This window comes from Mesoplodon bidens (assembly GCF_964165515.1).
Source record: "Mesoplodon bidens genome assembly, chromosome: 11".
NCBI lineage: Eukaryota > Metazoa > Chordata > Mammalia > Artiodactyla > Ziphiidae > Mesoplodon > Mesoplodon bidens.
Genome location: NC_138167.1, coordinates 41,281,506 through 41,300,672, shown reverse-complemented (window position 1 = coordinate 41,300,672; position 19,167 = coordinate 41,281,506). Strand labels below are relative to the sequence as shown.

Below are 19,167 nucleotides of genomic sequence, written 5' to 3'. Positions count from 1 at the left end.
TCCTTATTTTTGCTGTCTGGGAGGTTGTAAGGCATATCCATACTGAGCAGGAGGGGATTCTTCTTCAAGTCACAGACCCAAGAGTGGAGAGCCCAAAGGGGTCTTCACCCCTCCCAACTTCTGGGACAGCCCCTGGGACAGAGAGCCAAACGTGCAGAGATCCATGTCCAGATGCTGTGTCCTGGGTCCTTGGGCATCGGTGTGTCCACTGTGTCCATCCGTCCCCTGGGCCCAGTCACGTGTACTTGAGCTTCCTCAGCAGACAATAGACTGCTGGGGTGGGAGGGTGAGGAGGAGCTGTAGTCTCCCTGTGGGCCTGAGGTCTCTCTGGCCACAATGGGGGGAGGGACCTCTAAGGTGGAGGGGACAGGACGTACAGCCCAGATAAGACTTCTGGGGAACAATAGGAGGAATTGAAGAGTGGAGACCCACCCTCACTGTACCCCACCCCCAGGGCTTTGGGGTCAGGGACTGGGGAGGGGTGCTAAGGATTCATGTGAATGGAGGAGGGGATGGGGCAAATAGCAGAATTCTGGAGCTCAGAACCTTTGTATCTCTTTAGGGACCACAGGGGTACATGAGGTGGGTGGGTGACCCTTTTGTACTTAATTTAACCACATATGTGTTGTTGAGTGCCTACTTTGTGAATAGCACTGGAATGTAATAAACAGTGCTTCAGTGTTTTTGGCTTCTGAGAAATAAAATCAAAGTTCCCTGTCTGTTCAGTGTTCCCCCTGAGGCCCTGAACAGGGAATTTAGGCCCAGCCACTCCCAGCAGAGGTGTGTGTGTGGCAGGGCGGTTCTCTATCCATCCGTATCCAATAGCAGCTGCTTCCCATCTAGATAGTTTGTGAAACAGCTGAGGCCAATGGAGCCCCTTACACTTTCTGGGTACAAGCTGCGCCCCATGAGGATTTGGGTCGGGGGTGGGGGGGAAGGGAGGTTGGAACGCCGCTGAACTTTCTTGTGGGCAATGCAGCGGCCCTGGGAATGACCAATAACCCTAGAGGAGTCAGCGTCTGTCTTCGCCCAAGGTGCAGATGCGGAAAGGAACCGGGAGCGAGAAGGCGGGAGTCAAAAGACCTAGGAGCGGTAAATAGTGGGTGTTGGGTGATGGGGCGCGTTTGTCTTTTGCCCTACCTCTCTGGCCCCTACCCCTTTCCACGGCCATCCCTCCCCCCATAGCAGGCTGCAGAGCGAGCGACCCGTCCAAGGATGTCTGAGGAAACGCCTAACGTAGAGACACCCCCTCCCCAAGGCGCAGCCGGCTCCTGACTGTAGAAGGTCCCCAAGAGAGGGCGCCCTCCGGGACGGGATTGGACCCAGCTTCGCGGAGGCGGGACTCGGGGCCCGCGGGCGGAGGGGTATTTAAGACTGGGCGGAGTTGGAGGTGGCCGAGGGCAAAATGAGTGGGCTATCCGGTGCCAGCACCTGCCCAGGTCCGGGAGAGGCCTCCGACCTTAAGTCCCCCCTGGGCGCCAAGTTCAGGGAACCTCTTACCGAGGCCCGGTTTCAGCAGCTCTTCGGGGACGCAGAGCAGGAGCCCGAGCTACTCGCGGAGCCCCGCTGGTCGCGGCTGCGCCGGCTTTGGAGGCGGCGGGCCCGCGCCTGTTCCGGACCGGGGCCGTGGCCCCTGCTGCGGGCGCGGCTGCCCCCGCTGCGTTGGCTGCCCCACTACCGCTGGCGGGCCTGGCTGCTCGGGGATGCGGTGGCCGGAGTGACCGTGGGCATCGTGCACGTGCCCCAGGGTGAGCGGCGCCAGCAGCAGCCTGTCAGGGGCCCAAGCTCTAGAGGGCTTCGGGTTGGCACGGGGCCTGGGAACCGGGAGCGAAGTGGTGGGTTAGTGTGGTTTGAGGGCTCGGCGACAGGGACCTGAGGCCAAGTTCTGGGTAAGGACAGTGGAGCTCCATCAGATCCCCACCCCCAGCTCCCCTCATCTGTGCAATTCTGCGCGAAGTCTTGGACACGGTCCGGCTCAGGGAACTGGAGAGAGGCCGGACGCCTGCCCCCCAGGACGCGGCCGACACAGATCATCTCTGACCTTGTCCGCCCCACGACCTGCCATCGAGGCCCGTTAACCCCTCAGTTCCCTCATGTGGCGGGATTTAGAGTCCCCGGGCCAGCCTCCAAGAGTGCGGGAAGGGAAGGGCAGTCCTGGAGGCTGGGCACCCTGCCCCCAACCCACACACCGGAGACCTTTCCTTCCACTACGCCCCCAGGCATGGCCTTTGCCCTCCTGACCTCCGTGCCCCCAGTGTTCGGACTCTACACTTCTTTCTTTCCCGTCCTCATCTACACCTTGTTGGGTACTGGGAGACACCTGTCCACCGGTGAGTGACCCAGTGAATCCTCTCCTCCTCTGTGGGGTGGAAAGGACAGGGGTTTGAGGCTTCCGTTCTTGTAAGCTCCCTCGCCCTTATTCCCGTCTTCACGCCCCCCACCTTCCCTTCCGCCTCTGCCGCTACACTGCGGTGAACCTCTGACCTAGGCAGTGCTCGCTGCGGGTGCTGAGTGGGTGCAAAGAGGCGGGAGTTTACTCGGACTTTTCCTCTCCATGAAATTTGGTTAAAATGAACGTCTCTACGACTTGGAAGAGGGGAGAGGAGATACGCTGTCGCCCAAAGGAGCAGGCAGTCCCCAGGGCGTCTGCAGGAGGGGGCAGGGACGCAGTTGGGAGCAGTTTTTTCCCGGCGGGTGCTCCCTCCTTTCCTCCCTCACCGCTGGTTCCGGGCTGCTGCACCAGCTCTTGGCCCCAGAGTCTTCACCTGAGCAGCAAGCCTTCTAGGAGAGGGCGTCTGACGGCAGCATCCTGGGCGGAGAGCGCGAAGCCTGGGCTGTTGCCGCGCCCCAGGTGGCACAGCTGGTGATCTCTGCGTTTGTCCCCCGGCCCTAGGAACTTTCGCGGTACTCAGTCTTATGACGGGCTCGGCCGTGGAGCGGCTGGTGCCTGAACCCCTCGAGGGGAACCTGAGCGGCATCGAGAGGGAACAGCTGGATGCTCAGCGGGTTGGTGCGGCTGCGGCCATGGCCTTCGGGAGCGGGGCACTGATGGTGAGGGAGGACCTTGGGGGAGGACCCTGAGGGAATCCACGCTGGGGGCCCGGGGAATTGAGCCAGGGGAGAGGGAGGGACAAGTCTCCAGCACCGGTCTAGGCGGGAGAGGTGCGCGGACAAACTGGTGCACTGCGCCGGGGCTGGTCTGCTCCTTCTCCAGTGGTGATGGCGCATCTTCTCCCCTGCAGCTGGGAATGTTCGCGCTGCAGCTCGGCGTCCTGGCCACCTTTTTGTCGGAGCCTGTAGTCAAGGCGCTGACCAGTGGGGCCGCCCTGCACGTGCTCGTGTCCCAACTGCCTAGCCTTTTGGGGTTGCCCCTCCCGCGTCAGATCGGCTGCTTCGCTCTCTTCAAGGTGAGGGTGGGAGAACAGCGAAGAGTATTCTAGCGGTCCCCGGAAGAGGGAAACCCGTAAAGAAAGGAAGGGGGGCGAGTGGAGGGATAGTGTGTGGCACGGGCGGAGAAAAGGTCAGAACCACGTGGCTGAATGAGGGTCGCTGAGGAGGTGGAAGCCCTGATGGGAGCCAGGAGAGGCCTCGCCTCCGTCTGGCGGGTCCGCGCTGGGGGCAGTCGACCCTGGCCCCAGGACCTCTGCTCACTGCCCCTGCCCGTAGACGCTGGCCGCCGTGCTGACGGCGCTGCCGCGGAGCAGTCCCGCCGAACTGACCGTCTCGGCACTCAGCCTGGCGCTGCTCGTGCCCGTCAAGGAATTGAACGTGAGGTTCCGAGACAGGCTACCCACCCCGATCCCAGGGGAAATCGTCATGGTGAGGATGGGGTCCCAGCCCCGTGCACCGCACAGACCCTGCCCGTCCTGTAGGAACTGGCCGCTGCCGCCCCCTCGTGGAGTGCAGAGAGGTCACAGATGAGAGGTCCCGCTTACACGTGTACTTTTCCAGGCCTCTTCCCAGAACACTTTGACCCTCGGGAATCCCCCACCCAAACGTCCCCCCTTCTCTCAAAAAGCCGGCTGTAGGCCTCTTAGAAAGCCTTCTTCCTCCTTACAGCGCCCCCTTGCGGCGTCGCTCGCCACGGCACCTCCTCTCCCGTCTCTCCCCTCACCGGTCCTGCACTGCAATTCACCGTTTATCCTCCTTCCTGCGTCCACCTACATTTCTCTCTCTCCCCAACTAAACAGGCTCTCCTCGTCTCCACAGATACCCCATATATCCCTTGATATAACCCAGCTTCCCTGCTTAGAATGGCTCGATTGTACCTCTTGATATCCACCATCCCTCATAGCAGCCCCCTCTCACTTCCTCCTGTCCATCTCTCTCCATAGCTCCAGGCATACATCATTCTTCTTTCCCATCCCCACTCTCCTTCACTCTAAACCAGTTGTTAGGCACCCATCCCCAAAACACCCCAACTACCCCAGTTGCTGGGCTCCTGCAACCACCTAATCCTGCGTTGCAATCCTCTATCGTATTGAGCTCCTTCTAGCATCTGCCAGGGGCCTATCTCCTCCCATGCTCTAATTTGCTCTCTTTCCCAGGTGCTTCTGGCCTCCGTGCTCTGCTTCACCTCTTCCCTGGACACAAGATATAACGTCCAGATAGTTGGATTGCTGCCCGGAGGGTAAGAGAGAATGAAAAGGCACCAGTTTTCTTTTCTCACAACTCTCCCACCCAACACCTTCCCCTGTCCTGCCCTATGCTATTTCCTCTCTCTCGCTCGTATCCTTGTTATACCCAACCCATCCTCACCATGGATTCCTCTCTCTCTAGATTTCCCCAGCCTCTCCTCCCCAGCCTGGCTGAGCTGCCCAGGATTCTGGCCGACTCGTTGCCCATGGCACTGGTTACCTTCGCAGTGTCTGCCTCCCTGGCCTCTATCTATGCAGACAAGTACAGCTACACTATTGATTCCAACCAGGTGTGACTTTGAGTGAGGACCCCAACCTCATTCAAGAGACAGCCCCCTAATGTGATTCCCTCCTCCCAGCCATGCCTTTGTCGCCTCTTCATCTCACTGCATCCCTCCAGGAGCTCTTTGCACATGGTGTCTCCAACCTCATCTCCTCCCTCTTCTCTTGCTTTCCCAACTCGGCCACGTTGGCCACAACCAGCCTACTAGTGGATGCTGGTGGGAACACACAGGTAAGAGCACGTCCCTGGGTGAGGAGAAGCGGGGAGGGGCATCCAGGTTGGGTGGTGGTGGAACAAGTGGAAGATTGGCAGATCCCCAGTTGGCAGCTCTATAGAGAAGGATGGAATTCTGTGAGGGAAGGTGAGTGAGGAGATGGGATTACCTGGGTAGGAGGTATAGAAGAGAAGAAGGGTCCATTAAGACCTTTGTAGACTCTAAGCACTGAAAAAGTTTATGGTGCCCTATATGTTGTTCAAAATAAGAACAATACTAATCTGGAAAATAAATTTAAGAAACAAAATTCTGGTGTTTTTCCTTGTGGGGACATTTTCTTTTAAAAAGAAATATCACATACCAAAGTCTCTCCCTAATATTTTTGGTTTCCTGTACTTTGTTGGTGCCCTAAGCATGTGATTAGCCTGCTTTTAGGGTCATCCACCAGTGGCTTTTAAGAAGAAGGTAGGCTGGTGGGGGAGGGATACGTTGGGAGATTGGGATTGACATATACACACTGCTATATATAAAAATAGATAGCTAATAAGGACCTACTGTATAGCACAGGGAACTCTACTCAATACTCCGTAATGACTATGGGAAAAGAATCTAAAAAAGAATGGATATATGTATATGTATGACTGATTCACTTTGCTGTACAGCAGAAACTAACACAACATTGTAAAGCAACTATACTCCAATAAAATTTTTTAAAAAGATGGAGGTCGGCTACAAAAATAGGGATGTTGAACTACATCTTGGGGCAGACCAGCAAATGACAGGCATTTAATTGGGGGAGGGGAAAGGTAGGTGTGAGCAGCAGAATATCAAGAAGGGGGTTGAGGGGTGAGGAACATCAGTGTGGAAGGGGCTTTGGGAGGAGGGAAACTTCCAAGGAGGATGAGGCAGAGTAGGCAGGGAGACCAACTCTCACACGGGGGTGGGTGAGGTTCCCTCCCTTCTTTGCTTCCGTCCCTCCTTCCCTCTAGCTGGCAGGCCTCTTCTCCTGTATGGTTGTCCTGTCTGTCCTGCTGTGGCTGGGGCCCCTCTTCTACTATCTGCCCAAGGTAAGCAGCAGAGGAGATGGAGGGGTGGCTGGGAGGGGTGGCGACATCCCTGCACACTGGGGTGGTCAGCTTACCTCCTCTGCCCCAAGGCTGTCTTGGCCTGCATCAACATCTCCAGCATGCGCCAGATGTTCTTCCAGATGCAAGAACTTCCAAAACTATGGCGCATCAGCCGCGTGGACTTTGTGAGAAATGGCAGCATTACCCTCGGATGCCCCCTCCCATTTACCAGCGTCCCCAGCCTCTGCCCTTGATCGAAGCTAATTGTCCCAGTCCTAAGTTCTGCAACCCACCCACTCCCAACATGTATACCTCCTAATCCCTTTACTCAGAGACAAGGTGAAGGGTGGAGCTTGAACCTCTTCAGACCTGAATATTTGTAACTCCCCAGATGGTTCAAGGTCTGGGGTCATTACATTTGGTGGTGTATCCCCTATTAGGTCCATCCCATTCCTTCCTTCTGTCATTGTTTCTACTTTCTCCCGGGCCATCCCTCCCCATCACTTGCCCTGGCAGTTACTGCCCCTGGACCCCTTTCCCTGGCAGTGATGGCCTGGCATTTCTTTTGGTCATTTCGCTCCCATCCATGTCCTGCAGGCTGTGTGGATGGTCACATGGGTGGCTGTCGTGACCCTGAGTGTGGACCTGGGCCTGGCTGTAGGTGTGGTCTTCTCCATGATGACTGTGGTCTGCCGCACCCAGAGGTGGGAGTAGAGATGAGGGGAGTCAAGATAAGAGGAGGGAAGAGAAAAGAGTGCTTGGGGTGACTCTCCAGCCAGGTGAGGCTGGGAATCTGACCCCAGCTTCCTGCCCAGGGTACAGTGCCTGGCACTTGGACTGGCTGAGGGGACAGAGCTCTACAGGCCACTCAGAGAGAGTCACAAGGTGGGTGGGCTACAGCCAAAGGAAGGGAAGATTAGACTCGGATGTTTCACTGACCCTCTGACCCCTTAGCTCCTCCAGGTCCCAGGGCTCTGCATCCTGAGCTATCCAACACCGCTCTACTTTGGGACCCGTGGGCAGTTTCGTCGCATCCTGGAGTGGCATCTGGGGCTTGGAGAAGGAGGCAAGGTGAGGGACTTGGTCAAAGGGGAGTGTGGCTTCTTTGGGGGTGGGAGACAGGTGGGTGTTCTGAGGGGGGTCGTTGTGCTCAAGGGGTGCATGTTCGTGCTTCTGTCTCAGAGATGGTGACTACCCCTTTCTACTCACAGGAGGCTCCAAAGACAGATGGCCCACCTGATGCAGGTGAGATGGGATGACAATGAGGGAGATTTGGGCACGACCCATGGAGGCATCTGGGTACTCCTGCCTTCTGCCATCCTAGTTGCTGAGCCTGTCAGAGTGGTAGTCCTAGACTGCAGTGGTGTCACCTTTGCAGACGCTGCAGGGGCCAGAGAAGTGGTTCAGGTGAGGGAGAGGGTAGGTTAAGGAGAAAGTCCCCTTGTCCCACGAATACTCTCTGATATAGGATTTAACCCCCTGCCCTCCCCCCACCCCCCGCCCCCCGTAGCTGGCCAGCCGATGCCGAGATGCTGGGATCCATCTTCTCCTGGCTCAGTGTAATGGTGAGATGTGGAGGATGGAGGGATCTGGAGACTGGGGAGTGACTGGACGCTCTGGGGGGAAGGAAGAGGACACGGTGTAGTTGTAGGACCTGAGAGCCTGACCCCTTCTCCACACAGCCTCAGTGCTAGGGACACTGACCCAGGCAGGACTCCTGGATAGAGTGACCCCAGAACAGCTGTTTGTGAGTGTCCAGGATGCAGCTGCATATGCCCTGGAGAAACTGGTGAGGCGGGAGTAGCCACGGGAGTGGAAGCCAGGAGGCGCTGGGCTATGGCAAAGGAGGTGTGAGTCAGCGACTGAAGACCCAGACAGAGGGATCTGTGAAGGGGGCTGAGGAGGGAGATGAAGGAAAGGGGTGGGGATGAAGTGGTTAGTCTCTATAAGACTAAACCAGGGAGACTGGGCCCAGCTGTGGGTGAAGAACTGAGGAACTAAGGTTCCAAAGCAGGCGGTGTACTCCTGAGAGGGCTGCCAACTCTTGGGTGAGGGAGGGGAGCACCTAATCTACTTCTGACATGTCCCTTCCCTTTTCCAGGAGTTCACTGGTTCAAAGACCTGCACAGTGTGGGTCTGACCCGGTCACGTGGAGTATGGAGGGTCCCAACAGCATATGTGTGAGGAGGGCCAGGGTCCCTGAGCCCCCTTACTTAATGTAACTAATAAAATGAAGCTGAGAGTGTCTGGGGTTCATGAAGTGAGTCTGGGTGTCTGCACACAGACCCTTGGTGCCCCGTTCCTCCATGCGCACAGCATTGCAGAGACACAACTGAAAATGGCTTTCACCTGTATGTTCACTGGTCCCCACACCAGCTCCCGTCACCAGTTCTCTCCATGGGGTGGGGCTGCAGTCGCTGCACAGAGTCCTGGATCCAGGGATGCGAGGGAGGCCCAGCCCTGGGAATATATACTGGGGGCTTCCCCACCCCCTTGGTCCCAAGGAGATGAGAGGAGAGTGTTTCCGCTTTAGGATTTTAGAGTCCCCATGGGCTCTTTGGCACTTGGAAAGCAACCCCCCACTTCCTGCCCTATGGGAAGGGGGTGGGGGGAGGACTTGGCACTGGCTGTGGGATGAGTTATGGCTCCATCATGCCCCTGGGCACTCGCAGAAAGGAGGAATGTCGCCAGGACAAGCCCCTATTTGGGATCAAGTTCTGAAGGAGATTGGGGACAGTCAGTGGAGTGGTCACTGGCTGGTGGGGTTTGCTAGATATTCCTGGCAGGGGCAAGGAGGTAGGCCCAGCCTGATAGTTGGAAGGCCCCGCGTGGCCGTCACTCTGCGGTCATGCACTGGAGCCGGTGTTTGAAGAAGAGCAGGCGGTGTTTGGCCACCTGACTTTCATCCAGTGATCCCGGGTAACGGTACCGAGCATAAGTCTCTGCCCTAGCATCCCTTGATGTCCAAGGCAACTTCAACTTGGATGCATGATCCACAACAACGTCTGAGCAGGAGCCCACCCGAAGAGAACCAAGTCCATCCAGGAAGAATTCTGGGGGTGGAGGAAAGGCGAGTACACAATGAAGGGTCTTGAGGATACAGAGGCCCCACCGTTAAAGGAGAACTGAGATTTGGGATATGCTGGGTGGAGGAAAGGCGAGTACACAATGAAGGGTCTTGAGGATACAGAGGCCCCACCGTTAAAGGAGAACTGAGATTTGGGATATGCTGGGTGCATATGCAAAGACCCCATTTCTAAGGACCTTGGGCATGTAAATCAACCCTTTTGAGTCTTAGTTTTACTCTTGTGTAAAATGGAGTCAATATCCTTACCTTGTGCTTTGAAAACTGATCCTCCGCCCCACCCCCCGCCCCTCCCTGCCCCGCCCTCAACACACACACACGCAGAGGTTCAATAAATGCCCAATGGGCTGCTCCGAGGTGGTCTGAACCAGGGGATACGGCTGGGAGCGAGATAAAGGTGCAGGTGACAGTGGTGGGGAAGCTCAAGACGGACCCAGCAGTTGTACTGGCTGTGGAGGTTTAAATGATGGTCGGGGCTGGGAGGGTGGAAGCGCTCTCTCTTGCCCGGGCACAGGTCTTGGTAAATCTTCGTAGAACTACTCTAGGGGCCCCGGTAGCAGCCGTGGGCTCCGCGGGGGTAGTCGGGGAGTAGTACCCAGGGCCCTTGGCGCCTTACTGCACCGAGCCCAGCCCAGCGCCCCGCGGGGTCCCTGCCGGGCCCGGCCAGGAGGGGGTGCCACTCACCCAGGTGCGCCACGCGGCTGAGGCGCGGGTCAAAGCCGACCTCGCGCACCTTGTCAGTGCGCGCCAGGAAGAAGTTGACCACGCCGTCGGTGACCACGCACCCTGGGAAGCCGACGAGCTCGTGGTGGAAGCCGCGCTTCTGCCGGAGGCAGTTCCCGCGGCCTGGCGCGCCGGGCTCCACGCTCAGCAGCTGCCGGTAGGTGGTGGCGAAGCCGGAGATCTCGCGTACCGCGCCCCCCACCTGCCGGGGCGGGAGGACGGCTGCAGGCAGGGCGCGGACCGGAAGGGGATCCTCTCCCCCACCCAGGGCGGCTCTCCTGCCCTGTCCTTTACCGCTTCTCCCCTGCAGGACCCAGATGGTGCCCCAGGCTCCGCTTCGTCGTCCCCTCCCGTCCCAGGGCTGGCTGCCCTCAGTCGGGTCTACCGGCCGGCCGCGGCTAGTCTGCCGAAGGCCCTCCTCCCACCCTACATCTCAAGGCCGCTCCCCTACCAGGTCCAGCGGCGTCCGCTCCAGCACGTCCACAAGCCTCTCCAGTCGTGTCCGCGCCGTGAAGACGAAGTCGTCGTCCACCCACAGCACGTACTTGGTGGTTACTTGGGATACGGCCAGGTTCCGGCCTGCGAACCAGCCCTGGGGAAGGGTAAGTCCGGTTGGCGATGCTGTCGAGATAGCACGTGGCCCTCTGCCACCTTTCCTCCTCATTCCTGACCCCTCTCAACAGCCTATCCCCCTCTTCAAACTTTCGAGCCTATCCCCATTCTTCAAACAAACGAATGGCCGGGAGCTAGGTAAAAAATGCATTTCCCACTTGTGCGAGGCGCTGAGTCAGTGTTCTGGGGGAGGGTATTGGAATGCATTTAATCCATGCGTTCATTCATTCATCAACTATTTACTAAGCCCCCCACTAGGTGCTAAGCACCATTCTCAGAATGCAGCGCTAGTAAGACACACGATTCCTGCTCCCATGGAGTTTACATTCCAGAAATCCTCATGTTTAACAGGCGCCTCAGTGATTCTGAGGCAGGTAATCCTGGAATCACTATTCTGGAGACTGCAGACTGAGGGTGCGCCCCCTCCCGGTGCCCTGTGGCGCACGTTCAGCCTCGTTGGCTGCGCACCTTGCCAAAAGGCATGAGATAGTGTTCGATGTGGGGACCTCTAATGCTCTCTGGCTTGTCGCTGTCGTCGGCGATTACCACTGTGACTGTCGGGTAGAAGCGGCGGATGCTGGCGATGAGTGCCCGTAGCCGATTGTAACGAAGGAAGGTCTTAGTGGCAATGGTGACCAGAGCGCTGATGTTGTACTGGGCTGGGAGTGAGGGGCAGGGTTAGGTGCAGAGGAGAGTAGGGAGTGAAGAGCAGGAAGACATCTCCCAGGGATGTCTCCCAACTTGTCGCCCTCTCCCAACTTGCTCCCCATCAGGGCTGGATCTATGTCCCTGAGCACACCAGTCTCACCTCCCAGGGGTAGAGACCCAGGTGGGTACAGCTGAGGGCTGGGTGGGTGTCTTATGCGTATGGTGAAAGCAACTTCGTGTCCCTCGGTGGAGAACCGGACTGGGAAGAAAGGACATGAGATGTGGCCCCTAGGGCTTGGACAACATTGTCTTTTCAGTAAATCAATATTTAAGCGCCTACTCTGTGTAGCACTTTTCTAGGCCCTGTTAGACAAGAATGCAAGGTTCTTATCCCCGTGGAACTTACATTTTAACGGGTGGGAGAAAGATGATAAAAGAGTTCATTAAAAGCTAACTTTTACTGAGCATTTACTATGTGCCAGGCACTTTTAAAATTACCTTAAATATATGAACTCATTTAATGCTCACAGTAGCCCTATTAAGTAGATTCCTTCTACAGAAAAAGAAGGCCCAGAGAAGTTAACATGTCCATAATTACCCAACTATTAAGCAACAAAGTTGGGATAGGAACCTAGTCAGTCTGGTTCCAGGCTAAGTAAGTAAGAAAATTCAGATACAGATAAGTATTGAATAGAAAATAAGACAAGTAATGTGATAGTGAAGAGGAGCCATTTGAGCTGAGATCCAAATGATAGGAAGGAGCCAGCTATGCAAAAATCGGCAGGAAGAGCATTCTAGGCAGAGGGAACAGCAAGTGCAAAGGCTCCAAAGTGGGAGTAGGTTTGTTATAGAAGCCTTGGAGAGAAGCAGGAGGGCTGTGTTATGCCCCTTTTGCTAGAGGAGAAATGGGGGCTCTGGGAGATAAAGCCCTTTGCCCTCTAGTAAGTGGTGGGCTGGGAATAGAGCTTGAGTCTTCTGGCTCCTGGGGCAGGTCACTTCCTGGGGCCCCCATGGTTGGCCTGAAGGGGGGACACACCCAAGGCTCGGGTTTCCCTCTGGCCTGCTCCAGCCCCAGATGAACAAAGGCCCCTTCTCTCCCTCCCTGGCCCTGCTGGCCCAGCTGAAATGCCCATTGTGTGGCTGGGCAGCGCTGGCCATCGCCCGAGTGTCTCCCACACCCTCTGCCACTTGCTCGCTCCTGCCTTTCTGGGTTCCCTGTGTTCACCCAGCCTGTTACTACCTCCACCTGGGCCTCTCACCTATGTCTGCTGTGTTTGCCTGGTAGCTTCGGCTACTATAAGTGACCAGTTGCAGCTGCCGGTTGAGTTGGTCCAGCCCTGGGCTGGTGAGGGTGAGATCTGGCTGCCCCTCTCCAGTGAGAGTCACTCCAGTCACTTCCCCTGCCACGTCCCAGGTGCCCAAAGAGGCAGTCAGGTTCACCTGGGAGAGGGGATTGGAGAGTGCAGGGTGAGGCCCCAGACCCACCTCTTGACTCCCTGGTTCCTCCATCCCTCCTTTGGCAGCCTTGGTGCCCTCCCGGCATCCTTAATGCCCACCTGGCCTCCTCGCCCTCCTGTTTCTTCTCACCTGGTATACCTCCTGACCAGAAGTGGCCTGCAGGCTCAGTCCTGGGAGGAAGGAGAGGGGATCAAAATCACAGACAATCTGGAATTCCTCATTTTCTCTTCCCTCTTTCACCACACACAGCACAGAATTTCTCATGCATCCCTCTTGTTGAGGCCACAGCAGGGCACATTGTGGGGCATAGCCTAGAGTAACTGATTTTTTACTCCTTCCCATCAAAGCAGTAGCTCTTCTGTTGCCTGCCCTACCTGTCCACCTAACTTCGTCCAGTCAGCAAGAATAGACCCTTCTCCCCAAACCTCTCCAGTCACTGTCTTCTACAATTCCTGACAATCTTAGAGTCCCTTCTGTCCCCATCTCCCACCTCATGAGCCCTCCCTGACCTCAAGTCTCCCTTTCATCAGAAGTCCCCCACCTCCCATTCCAATCTTCCCTCATTCTTCCTCACCCAACCTGGGCTCTGCCACCCCCCACCGTGGCTTAGGTCATCCCCTAGGACCGTTCTGCCCACCTGGCACCAAGATGCTCCTGAGGGGCTGGACCTCCACACCCTGCAGGGGGTACTGTAGTGGGGAGTTGGCAGGGGCTATGAGCAGCTGGTCAGCAGCAGACTGGCTCCTGGCAGTGAAGGAGGGGGAGGACAGAGGAGCAGTCAGGGGGAGACGGTGCTCCCTCCTGCCACACCCACCCTCCAGGCTTCCCCCTGCTCTCCCCCTACAGAGTCATGCCCTCCTTTCCCACTGGTACCTTGAAAGGAAGGCCTGGAACTCCTGCTCCCTCAAGGCAGATGCAACCCTCAGCTCCTCAGGGTCAAAGGCCTTGGTGAAGTCAATGGCTTGGACCTGCCTCTGGAAGGGGAGGTGAAGGCTCCCCCCACTGGACTCACAACTGCAATTGTTCGTGGACAGCAGCCTGGAGCCGGGAGGAAGGGTCCTCAGAGCCCAGCCATACAGCTCACTCATCCCACAGAGCATTTACACAGGACCTACATCTTGGCCTTTCCACCCTGTCCATCCAAAATCTGTCCCCTTAAACACAGCTCTTCAAATAGTTCCCAGGAGGAGGAACCACCAAAGGGATGACCCATCCCCTAAATCTGGATTTTACAGAGGTGTAGAATAGGGCCAATTTCTAGGTGTTCAGAGTTGCCTACACACCATTAGGGCCCCACCTGGACTCTCCTTTCATAGGGAATCACCAGGACTCAGAAAGTCAGGGCCCTCCCCTGACTGCACACCCTCCCTTCCCCATACCGTGACAAGGTTCTTGGAGGGCAGATTTGTCCCCCCGCCAGCATAAGACTCAGTGGCCCCCTCCACCTCCCACTTCACCCCTCTGCAACCAGTCGGGGGAGCCCAGGCATCAGAGCTCAGCAGTGGAGGAAATGAGAGCTTCCCACGCCACCCCCCAGCGAGTGCCGTGCCGGTACCACGACTCCTTGCACTCACCCCACCACTTGCTCCTTGATCCTGACTGGGATGTGTGCGTACCGGGGCTCGGGGGCAAGACCTGGCAATTCTGGCCTGGGGTTGCCCTGCAGGGGCGTCCACAGCGCAAGAGGTGCCTGGAGGCCCGGCGCGACCCGGGTGCTCGCGTACAGGAGCCCCAGCGAGGCGCAGGCGAGCAGCAGGACCAGCACACAGAGGGCCCGGCGGCCCAGCCGCATCCTGGGTGGGCGGTAGGGGTGGGAGAGTGAGAAAGGTGGGGAGCGAAGGCGTGGGTTGGGACCCCCGCGCTTCCGGAGGCTCCTGCCAGCCACCCGGGACTCTCCACATCTCGCGCGCCAGAATTTGCATAGCGAATCGGTACCCCTGTCCCCTCCCCTCACTCCCCGGGCCTCGGGTCTCCCGGCCTCCTTTCTTCTCTCCCTCTCCCGCATCTCGCTTTCCTCTCACGCCCGAGGCCGGGCATCTTGAAGCAAGAGAACGTTGGAGGTAGTGGTTTCGATGCGGCGGCTCATAAGTAGAAGAGCACCATTGTATTAGAATAGCGGATGTTCCCGAGCCCGCCACCTCCCCTGGCCCGCGCATCCCCCAACCCCTCAGTCCGAGCGCTACCTGGCCCCGGCTGGGCTGCAGAGGGCAGCGCCACACCTTGCCTGTCATGAAAAATGCAGAATCACGCCCGCGCTACTGGGTGGCCCCGGCGGAGGTGACCCCGTGAGTGGCCTCGGGAAGCTGTGCGGGGGGTCAAGGTGGACCGGCGTGCGCGCCTCCTCCCGCCTCCGCTCGGCGCCTCATCCCGCCCGGGCACTGACCTGTCTAACGCTCTGAGGCCGCCGCAAGATTTCGGTCCGGGCTGCGCCAGGCTCTCAGCTCCGGCCTGGGGGTCCTCATGGGGCTGGAGGCGGCCTGATGGGGGAGTCGGGTGTGAGGCTGAGAGTGAGGGGGATCCTCTTGCCTCCCGAGCGCGCCCGACCCCTCCCGCCTTCGGACTCTCCGGGCTTTGTAGACCAAGGCGCTGGGGTGGTTCTGGGCGTTTCCTGCGGGGGTGGGGATCGGAGTCGAGAAACGCCGCACCCCAGTCCCAGAAACAAATCCGGGGCTCCCCGGTACCCTGTTCCACTTGCCGGGCCGGGAGAGGTCGGGCCGCCGCCCGGCTCTTCAGTTCGCGGTGCCGCGCGGCTCAGCTCCTGGGCTGGTTGCGGCGGAGGATCCGGCTACGCGCGGGGAAGGAGAGCGCTGGGGCGCCTTCTGGCGGGCGCCGAGGACATTGCGGGGGCGCGAAGCCCGCGCCGAGCGCAGGTCCTTCTCTCCACCCCCCCTCCCCCTCCAGCCCTTCGCCTCCGAACCCTGGCATCTTCCCCGCCTGACCCCGATCCCAGTCACTCTATTCCCTACGCGTTTGGAGCCGCCCTCTCGTCTAGACTGTAGGCAAGGACAGGAGACAAGGGCTTCGGGAAGAGCTGGGGCGGAGACGCCCTGTAACCCCATTTCAAGGAAGATTTGGGTACTTAGGGTGAGATAAAGGAAGACAGACAAGACTCTGGAAAATAAAAAAATGCCTGGCTAAGAAAGACAGGTTCACAGCCTCCCTCCCATCCTCGTCTCCCCCACCCCCCAACCCCCAACCCCAGTTATCTAACGAACACTCAGTGATGTACCAAACACTCAGCAATTCAAGGGCCTGCTTCTTCTGACTGCTCCTTGTTGCGGGAGGAAAGAAACCCCAAACAGTGGCTAGATTGGCTGTAGTTCTGCGTGCAAGCTGCAGACCTGTAGACTCCCTTCTTTGTAGCTGGTTCTTGACGCTGCCCTAAGTTCCGTGGTTCCACGGTTCTAATAAAAGATGTCACGATTTAATAGGGAAAAAAGATATAATAAGAAATGTAAAACAATGAAAATGTGGGGACGGGGAGAGGGAAGGACGGATTATTGGATGAATTGTGTACAAAGAAATGACTAATCAGCTGGGAGAAAAGTGCGATTCTCACCCTCCTTACACCAAAATAAATTCCAGATCTATCAAGTATTTTAGTATTAAAAGTGAAATCACAAAGAGCAGTAAAATAATTCATGGAGTTTGTTTTGTTTTTTATAGTCTTGGAGTGGGGAAGAGATATATAAAAATATAAAAAAATATTTAATATCAAGATATATAAAAAACTCGAGTGAAAAAATTTCTATAAACAAACGAGAGAGAGAAATGACAAACTGTGAAAAAGTATTTGCAACATGTAAGACAGGTAAAGGTCTGCTTTTCTTAAGAGCTCTAAAACATCAGTAAGAAAAAATGGGGACTTCCCTGGCTGTCCAGTGGTTGAGACTTCACCTTCCAGTGCAGGGGTGCAGGTTCAATCCCTGGTCAGGGAGCTAAGATCCCACATGCCTTGGACCAAAAAACCAAAACATAAAACAGAAGCAGTATTGTAACACATTCAATCAAGACTTTAAAAATTGTCCACATCAAAAAAAAAAAAAGAAAAGAAAAAATGATCAACTACCACCAAATGAACAAAAATTGTGATTAGGCAGTTGACAGAAAAAGTGAAAATGACTTTTCAAATATATGAAATTATACTTGACCTTATTCATAATAAATAAAATGCAAATTAGAATAACAATGAAATGGTTTTTGGTTACCAAGTTAGTAAAAGTCAAAGAGCTTGCTAAGGGCTTCCCTGGTGGTGCAGTGGTTGAGAGTCCGCCTGCCGCTGCAGGGGACACAGGTTTGTGCCCCGGTCCGGGAAGATCCCACATGCCGCGGAGCGGCTAGGCCCATGAGCCATGGCCGCTGAGCCTGCACGTCCAGAGCCTGTGCTCTGCAACGGGAGAAGCCACAGCAGTGAGAAGCCCGCGTACCGCAAAAAAAAAAAAGAGCTTGCTAACACATTGAGTGGTCAAGTATTTGGAGAAACAGTCACTACCATACATTGTTGTGAGTGTAAACTTACACAACTTAGAGCAATTGGCCAATCTATTAACACTTAAAATATTAATCATTTAAATTTTAAATATTAGTAAGTTAAAATTTTAAAGATATGGTTCAGTCAGACAATGGAATACTGGGTTAATCTATATCTATTGATACTGGATGATATCCAAAGCTGTTAAGCAAAATAAACAAAGTACAGAACAGCATATATAGTTGGCTCCTGAGTGTGGGTTTTAGCTTCTGGGTTTGTCCAATATCTGGAAATGAAGTGCTGCCATAATAAAAACCTAAAAATGTGGGAAAGACTTTGGAACTGGGTCTTGGGTAGCAGCAGGAAGGAATTTGAGGAGTGTTAGTGAAAGACCTAAGAATGTTGAAGAGCATGTTAGTAAAAGCCTCATGTCCTTTAAGGAGGCTGCTGATAAAGAGAAGTGAGGAAAGTAGGGAAATTGAAGGAAAGGGGGTCCTTGTTATTGATACATTTAGCAACATTGTCACCAGCAGTGGGGTGGAAAGTAGAAACTATACTAATGAATTGCGGATCTCATTGAGGAGATTTCCAAGCAGAATGTTGAAGGTGCCATCTGGTTTCTTCTTGTTGCTTTTTTTTTTTTTAATAAATTTATTTATTTATTTTTGGCTGCATTGGGTTTTCGTTGCTGCACGCAGGCTTTTCTCTAGTTGCGTCAAGCAGGGGCTGCTCTTCGTTGCGGTGTGCGGGCTTCTCATTGTGGTGGCTTCTCTTGTTGCAGAGCACAGGCTTTAGGCGCATGGGCTTCAGTAGTTATGGCATACAGGCTCAGTAGTTGTGGTGCACGGGCTTAGTTGCCCCGCGGCAAGTGAAATCTTTCCGAACCAGGGCATGAACCCATGTCCCCTGCATTATCAAGTGGATTCTTAACCATTGCACTACTAGGGACGTTATTATTATTATTTTTTAATATTTATCTATTTATTTATGCTCTGGGTCTTAGTTGCAGCATGTGGCTTGTAGTTGTGGCATGTGGACTCTTAGTTGTGCCATGCATGCCAGATCTAGTTCCCCGACCAGGGATCAAACCCAGGCCCCCTGCATTGGGAGTGTGGAGTCTTACCCACTGGAGCACGAGGGAAGTCCCTCTTTTTGTTGCTTATAGTAAAATATGAAAAGAAAGAGATAAGCTAAAGGAAGGAATGCTAACAAAAAGGATCTGGGGATTGTTGGGTTTGAAAATTCCTAGCCTCTCCAAGGACAAATGAAGCGAATATTTGAAAAATGGTTTCCAGGCAAAGATCATATCTAAGGAATGCTCAAGAAAACATGGTCTGAAAATGAAGCCAAGGAGGTGAACATAAATTCTTTGTTAAGAAAGAGTTAAGGCAGTGCCTCAGAGAATAGTTCAGTTTAACAATAGGACTCTCAGTGATCAAAGGAGAAACTCAAGGAAGAGAAAGGTTTATCTATACTATTTGTGAATATGGCTTTCATTTGATGTAGTTAATCTCAATAAGATTCACAGGAGGGCTTCCCTGGTGGCACAGTGGTTAAGAATCCGCCTGCCAATGCAGGGGACACGGGTTCGAGCCCTGGTCCGGGAAGATCCCACATGCCGTGGAGCAACTGAGCCCGTGCACCACAACTACTGAGCCAGCACACCACAACTACTGAAGCCCGCGCACCTAGAGAAGCCACCGCAATGAGAAGCCTGCGTGCAGCAGCAAAGACCCAACGCAGCCAAAAATAAATATAAATAAAATAAATAAATTTATTAAAAAAAATTCACAGGAGAACTATATCTGCAGAATTTTATTGTTGATAGAATGATTCTCTCTTATCATTCTGATAGATAAATGTTTGCTGTTTTAAGTCCCCCAAGTTTCGAGTAATGTATTACATAACAATAGATAATGAATACTGAATATTATACAGTTGACCTTGAACAATGAGAGGGTTACAGGAG

General features: G+C 55.1%; 2 protein-coding genes across 6 annotated transcripts; one reads left to right on the top strand and one right to left on the bottom strand.

Moving 5' to 3' along the window:
• Positions 1 to 1,405: 1,405 nt before the first annotated feature.
• LOC308625256 (solute carrier family 26 member 10-like) lies at positions 1,406 to 8,129 on the top strand (the record flags this gene model as incomplete). The annotated part of the gene is made up of 16 exons (XM_081249233.1): positions 1,406 to 1,748; positions 2,220 to 2,330; positions 2,894 to 3,051; positions 3,243 to 3,407; positions 3,667 to 3,819; positions 4,548 to 4,630; positions 4,780 to 4,927; positions 5,038 to 5,151; positions 6,124 to 6,201; positions 6,291 to 6,386; positions 6,799 to 6,905; positions 7,017 to 7,086; positions 7,156 to 7,297; positions 7,526 to 7,608; positions 7,712 to 7,766; positions 7,884 to 8,129. 16 exons carry the CDS (start codon positions 1,406 to 1,408, stop codon positions 8,003 to 8,005), a joined length of 2,028 nt encoding a protein of 675 aa, XP_081105359.1. The 3' UTR covers positions 8,006 to 8,129.
• A 413-nt stretch (positions 8,130 to 8,542) lies between these two features.
• B4GALNT1 (beta-1,4-N-acetyl-galactosaminyltransferase 1) lies at positions 8,543 to 15,992 on the bottom strand. Of its 5 annotated transcripts, none has more exons than XM_081249237.1 (12): positions 15,957 to 15,992; positions 15,111 to 15,204; positions 14,302 to 14,520; positions 13,601 to 13,765; positions 13,365 to 13,471; positions 12,857 to 12,897; positions 12,529 to 12,709; positions 11,430 to 11,528; positions 11,090 to 11,280; positions 10,461 to 10,601; positions 9,971 to 10,211; positions 8,543 to 9,254 (listed from the first exon to the last, which is right to left on the bottom strand). In XM_081249237.1, the coding sequence occupies exons 3-12, from the start codon at positions 14,517 to 14,519 to the stop codon at positions 9,037 to 9,039; spliced, it is 1,602 nt and encodes a 533-aa protein (XP_081105363.1). In that variant the 5' UTR covers position 14,520; positions 15,111 to 15,204; positions 15,957 to 15,992; the 3' UTR covers positions 8,543 to 9,036. The 5 variants fall into 5 exon arrangements, with proteins under 5 accessions (XP_081105363.1, XP_081105362.1, XP_081105361.1 ...); XM_081249236.1 differs by lacking the exon at positions 15,957 to 15,992 and adding an exon at positions 15,409 to 15,801; XM_081249235.1 differs by lacking the exon at positions 15,957 to 15,992 and adding an exon at positions 15,423 to 15,801.
• Between the last annotated feature and the right edge of the window lie 3,175 nt (positions 15,993 to 19,167).

Bases quoted from the DNA above. Each gene is read 5' to 3' on its own strand.
- B4GALNT1 (XM_081249239.1), bottom strand. From the start codon at position 14,519: ATGCGGCTGGGCCGCCGGGCCCTCTGTGTGCTGGTCCTGCTGCTCGCC. The intron at 11,281-11,429 runs GTGAGACTGGTG...CCTCACTCCCAG, and splicing joins TGGGTCTCTACCCCTGGGAG to CCCAGTACAACATCAGCGCT. The intron at 9,255-9,970 runs GTGAGTGGCACC...CTCCACCCCCAG, and splicing joins CAGCCGCGTGGCGCACCTGG to AATTCTTCCTGGATGGACTT.